Raw genomic sequence first — 5,851 nt, 5'->3', positions numbered from 1 at the left:
AAAAAAAAAAAAAAAAAAAATCGTTCCTTGACCAAATTTGTGGAGATTTCTTCTGTGTTTTCTTTTATTTTTTGCAAATTAGGAATTCAGTGTGGAAGTTCCGGTGTTTTCTCTTGGACGCTTCACCGTGTAGGCTTCTGCTTTTAGGGTCGGGATCCGTTTTATCTTACTGTGATTTCGGAGACAGAGTTTCAGCGTAGTGAGCCTCGCCAACTGTTTGGAACGTTGAACCAGCCTCACCCTCATTTGTTCCGCGTGCTGTACTTGTCGTGTGCTGAGGAGCTAATGTGGTGAGGTTGTTGTTGGGGAAGTTTTGCTTTGGTGGCCGTTCTTGGCATTGGTCTGTAGTTTTCTTATGATGCCTGTGGCAGGTTTCGTGGCAGGGTTATGTTGGTTTTATAAAATGGGCAGGGAAGTATTCCCTCCGCTTCTGTTTCCAGGAAGAGTTTGTGAACGCTTGTTATTGTGTCTTCCTTAGGTAGTCGTTAGGATTTGCCCGTGACACCCTGGGAGTGCAGGATTTTCTTACCGGGAAGGTTTTAGCTATTAATTCCCTCCCTGTAAGATCTGTGGTGATGTCCTCTCTTTCATTCTGGTTTTTGCGAATCCTTGTTTTCTGTAGTGTTTTTCTTGATCAGGCTTGCCAGGAATTTACCAGTTTGGTGGTGGGTTTTTTTTTTTTTTTTTTTTTTTTTTTTTTTTTTTTTTTTTTTTTTTTTTTTGTGGAGAATGGGGTCTGGCTATCTTGCCCAGGCAGGCCTCAAACTGCTGGGCTCAAGGTATCCTCCTGCCTCTGTGTCCCTAAGAGCTGGGATTACAGGCATGAGCCACAGCGCCCGGTCAGCTTTATTAACTATGTCATAACTAACTTTGGGCGCTGCTGGTGTGTCTCCGTCATCAGTCTGTGTGCCAGCGCGTGCACCTCCTCTTCATTTCCTACCTGCCACACTTTGGGTTTTGTTTGATTCACTTTTCTACCTGCTTACGGTGAAAGCTTACATGATTTGGCTTTTTTTTTTTTTAAACGGAGTCTCGCTCTGTCGCCCAGGCTGGAGTGCAGTGGCGTGATCTCGGCTCACTGCAGCCTTTGCCCCCAGGCTTGGAGTCATTCTCCTGCCTAAGCCTCCGAGTAGCTGGGTCTACAGGCAAGAGCCACCATGCCTGGCTAATTTTTTTTTTTTTTTTTTAAGACGGAGTTTCACCATATTGGTCAGGCTGGTCTCGAACTCCTGACCTCAGGTGATCTGCCCACCTCAGCCTCCCAAAGTGCTGGGATTACAAGCATGAGTCACCGCGCCCAGCCCATGCCTGGCTAATTTTACATTTTTAGTAGAGATGGGGTTTCTCCACATTGGTCAGGCTGGTCTTGATCTCCCAACCTCAGGTGATCAGCCTGCCTCGGCCTCCCAAAGTGCTGGAATTACAGGTGTGAGCCACCACAGCCGGCCAAGAACTATCATTTTAATGCACGTATTGATCTTTTTCTATAGTAAGAAAATTAGTATCTATTACCTGTGTTTTTCCCATTTTTAAATTTTGTTGTGTGGGTTTATTTCCCCCTTTGCATATGGTACTTTTTTTTCTGGGCAGAAACTTTTTAAAAATTAAGTCGGCTAGGTGCAGTGGCTCGTCTGTAATCCCAGCACTTTGGGAAGCCAAGGCGGGCGGATCAGCTGAAGTCAGGAATCCGAGAACACCCTGGCTGACATGGTGAAACCCATCTCTACTAAAGATACAAAAATTAGCTGGGCGTGGTGGTGCACACCTGTAATCCCGGCTACTCGGGAGGCTGAGGCAGGAGAATCACCCGAACCTGGGAGGCGGAGGTTGCAGTGAGCTGAGATCGCGCCACTGCACTGCAGCCCGGGCAGCAACAGCAAGACACTGTCTCAAAAAAAAAAAAAAATTAGGTCAAATTTATTGGTCTTTTCTTTTGAGCAACTGGATTTTCCTTCTCACTTAGCAAAGCACCCTGTTGAGAGGCCCTTTCTGAGGTGATCAGAAATCATCCAGGTTTTTTTTGTTTGTTTTGTGTTGAGACAGTCTTGCTCTGTCACCCAGGCTGGAGCGAGATCTCAGCTCACTGCAACCCCCGTCGCCCAGGCCCAGCCATCCTCCCACCTCAGCCTCCTGAGTGGCTGGGACTGCCGGTGCGGCTCCACCACACCTGGATAATTATTTCATCTTTTGTAGAGACAAGGTCTCGCTGTGTTGCCCAGGCTGGTCTCAAACTCTTGCTCAAGGAATTCACCCGCCTCAGCCCCCCAAAGTGCTGGGGGTACACCAGGGTGAGCCGCTGTTCCCGGCCAACATCTGTTTTTGTTTTCGTTTTTTGAGACGATGTCTCACTCTGTTGCCCTGGAGTGCAGTGGTATGACCTCGGCTCACTGCGACCTCCGCCTCCCAGGTCCAAGCGATTCTCCTGCCTCAGCCTCCCGAGTAGCTGGGACCACAGGCGTGCGCCACCACACCTGGTGAACTTTCTGTATTTTTAGTAGAGGCGAGGTTTCACTGTGATAGCCAGGATGGTCTCGAACTCCTGACCTCGTGATCCACCCGCCTCGGCCTCCCAAGGTGCTGGGATTACAGGCGTGAGCCACCACGCCCGGCCCATCGTCTGGTATGTTCTTCACAAGCTTTTTTTGAAAGAGTCTCCCGCTCTGTCACCCAGGCTGGGTGCAGTGGTGCGATCTCGGCTCAACAAAACCTCTGAACGTTCAAGCAATTCTCTTGCCTCAGCCTCCCGAGTAGCTGGGATTACAGGCACCTGCCACCATGACTGGTTAATTTTTGCATTTTTAGTAGAGACGGGGTTTCACCATATTGGCCAGGCTGGGATCGAACTCCTGACCTCAGGTGATCCGCCCGCCTGGGCCTCCCAAAGGCTAGGACGACAGGCGTGAGCTTTTGTTTTGCGTTTTACGGTTGTCTTTGTCCCGCAGTTCACGTCAGTGTTTATCCAGCTGTGCCAGCATCGTGCACCGAATGGTCAATCCTTCGTGGGAGGGTTTTACTCTGCGAACGGGGAGCTTGGCTGCAGGAGGGGCCTGAGTCAGGCCGGGAAAGAGGAGAGGTGGAGGGCAGGGTGGGGCTGGGCTGGCTGCGGACCCTCAGGGACGGACGCATCCAGCACGCTCTTGTTGAGGGTCCTCCACTGTGCACCAGGCTCTGCCCTGGACCTGGGACACAGCTCAGCAAGTGGCCGCCGGAACCCTGCCCTGGAGTGGCGAGCAGGCGGCCTCACAGCAGGCCATGTGCAGCGCGACGCTGGGTTCATTTCAGGGTCGGGGTTGGGGTGACAGCCGGCATTGCAGCCGGGTGGCCAGGGAGGGGACGCCTGAGGAGGGAGAGTGCTGTGGAGGCGGGGAAGCAGGTGCAGGGGGTGGGGGCTGAGCCTGCGAGGGGAGGTGGCCGGTGAGGTCAGCTGCGAGGGGCCGGGCAGCAGTAGGAATTCTTCTGAGGGTATTGTCTGGACACAAGTGTGGTCTCCACAGATTTCATGGCTGCATAGAGACTCCCCCCACCAAAAGCGGGGCTGGGTCCCCCTCCTACTGTCCAACCCAGGGTTGGCCGTGGCCCCTGGGGGCTGGGCTCTCAGCACAAGGAGGGCTCTGCCCCGAAGTGACCACCCGCCCGCCCCCAGCACCTGGCCACGTTCATCATGGACAAGAGCGAAGCCATCACGTCTGTGGACGACGCCATCCGGAAGCTGGTGCAGCTGAGCTCCAAGGAGAAGATCTGGACCCAGGAGATGCTGCTGCGGGTGGACGGCGAGTCCCTGCGGCTGCTGGACATCGAGTCTCAGGTGGGGCCAGCCCTGAGGGCAGGGAGCACGGGGGGCGGAGGCGGCGGGGGGCGGAGGCGGCGGGGGGTGGAGGCTTGGTGGGTATAGGCACAGTGGGTAGAGGCAGTGGCTGCCACCCGCTGCCGCCCAGAGGCGTGTCTGGGCCTCTCTGCGGGGGCAGCCATTTCCCATCATCTGGTCCCTGAAAGAGGCTGGGACCAGGCTGGGCAGGGAGGGCCGCACGGAGCCGAGAGCACAGGGGAGCTCGGAAGCCTGGTCTGCCGGCTGCACACCCTCGGGGCGTGGGCGCGTCTGAGGTCTCGCCCTCCCTTTGGCTGTGTCTGAGGGCCTGTGCTCCAGGCACGTCCACAACTCCAGGCACGTACTGCTGGTGCCCAGGCCCCGGGTGAGTACCAGGCGTGTGGCGTGTCCCGCAGGAGGAGCTGGAGAACTTCCCGCTGCCCACTGTGCAGCGCAGCCAGACGGTGCTGAACCAGCTGCGCTACCCGTCTGTGCTGCTGCTGGTGTGCCAGGACTCGGAGCAGAGCAAGCCCGACATCCACTTCTTCCACTGCGACGAGGTGGAGGTGAGGCGGCGCTGCGGGGGGCAGGGGGGTCTCCACAGCGCCGTGCCCGCCCTCACCCAGCCCGCATCCCGCCCCCCACTTTCCCAGGCAGAGCTGGTGCACGAGGACATCGAGAGCGCGCTGGCCGACTGCCGGCTGGGCAAGAAGATGCGGCCGCAGACCCTGAAGTAGGCTGCGGGCAGAGCGGGGCCGAGGGGGCAGGTGGGGAAGGGGCCGAGCAGGGAGGGAGGGCCAGGCGTGGCCCCGGCGGGGCTGAGCAGGGCCCCCTCACCCCCCAGGGGACACCAGGAGAAGATCCGGCAGCGGCAGTCCATCCTGCCCCCTCCGCAGGGCCCGGCGCCCATCCCCTTCCAGCACCGTGGCGGGGACTCCCCACAGGCCAAGAACCGCGTAGGCCCGCAGGTGCCGCTCAGGGAGCCAGGTAGGCGGGGACGCTGGCGGGGGCTCCAGGGGGCTGGCTTTGGGGGCTCGGTCAGCAGCCCCGTGTCCCCTGGCAGGCTTCCACCATCAGGAGTCCCAGGAGGAAGAGCCGAGGGCCGTGCTGGCTCAGAAAATAGAGAAGGAGACGGTGGGTGCCCAGGCCTGGCAGGCGGTCCCTGCCCTTCCCTCCCTGCCCCATCCCCGGTGGTGGACACTGGTCCTTGCTCTCCCTCTGGCCAGTCCTCAGCCGGTGGCTGCCCCTCCACAGGTGTGGCCCCAGCTCGTCCCGTCACCTGTGGGGCTGTCCCTGCCTCAGGACGGGTTGGTGGGAGTGTCAGAGGCTGACCCCTGACCCCTCTGACCCCAGCAAATCCTCAACTGCGCCCTGGATGACATTGAGTGGTTTGTGGCCCGGCTGCAGAAGGCGGCAGAGGCTTTCAAGCAGCTGAACCAGCGGAAGAAGGGGAAGAAGAAGGGCAAGAAGGGGCCAGCAGGTGCGGGGACAGGGATGGGGACGTCACGGGGGGACACTGAGGGAGCTGGGGGAAGCTCCGGCCTGCACGGTGGGCTTCATGGGACCGAACGCACAGGGGCTGGGCAGACCAGGGCGGCCCGGCTCACACGGAGCCTCCCCTGCCAGAGGGTGTCCTCACGCTGCGGGCACGGCCCCCCTCTGAGGTCGAGTTTGTGGACTGCTTCCAAAAAACCAAGCTGGCAATCAACCTGCTGGTGAGTCCGGTGGTGGCAGCCCTGCCCGCCGTCTGTGCTGAGGGTGGATGGCGGTCTGACCCGCCCCGCTCATGCCTCCCTGCCCACAGGCCAAGCTGCAGAAGCACATTCAGAACCCCAGCGCAGCGGAGCTTGTGCACTTCCTGTTCGGGCCTCTGGACCTGGTGCCTGGGGCTGGGGCGATGGGGGTGGGGTGGGTTCTCGGGAGGTGGGGGGTGCAGGAGGAGTGTTGTGGGGACAGAGGCCTCTGGAGTGTCTCCCGGGCTCAGGGTCGGGGTAGCGGGTGCCCCTGTGGGGGTCTGTGGGCTGTGGGGGTCTGTGGGCTGTGGGG

At 58.7% G+C, this 5,851-nt stretch overlaps 1 protein-coding gene across 1 annotated transcript in view; it reads left to right on the top strand.

Moving 5' to 3' along the window:
- Nucleotides 1-5,851, top strand: part of EPS8L2 (EPS8 like 2) — a 17,508-nt gene that overhangs the window by 4,310 nt on the left and 7,347 nt on the right. Inside the window, exons 4-12 of the mRNA XM_037731155.1 lie at nt 3,644-3,805; nt 4,222-4,371; nt 4,459-4,538; nt 4,650-4,792; nt 4,869-4,939; nt 5,159-5,285; nt 5,432-5,520; nt 5,610-5,702; nt 5,790-5,821. Of these exons, the coding sequence (XP_037587083.1) occupies nt 3,644-3,805; nt 4,222-4,371; nt 4,459-4,538; nt 4,650-4,792; nt 4,869-4,939; nt 5,159-5,285; nt 5,432-5,520; nt 5,610-5,702; nt 5,790-5,821 (947 nt within the window). The remainder of the gene's footprint in view (nt 1-3,643; nt 3,806-4,221; nt 4,372-4,458; nt 4,539-4,649; nt 4,793-4,868; nt 4,940-5,158; nt 5,286-5,431; nt 5,521-5,609; nt 5,703-5,789; nt 5,822-5,851) is intronic.

The sequence above is a fragment of the Cebus imitator genome, unplaced genomic scaffold, assembly GCF_001604975.1.
Source record: "Cebus imitator isolate Cc_AM_T3 unplaced genomic scaffold, Cebus_imitator-1.0 Scaffold384, whole genome shotgun sequence".
Taxonomy (NCBI): domain Eukaryota; kingdom Metazoa; phylum Chordata; class Mammalia; order Primates; family Cebidae; genus Cebus; species Cebus imitator.
Note: the sequence above shows the minus strand (reverse complement) of the source record. Positions and strands in the feature narration are given on the sequence as shown.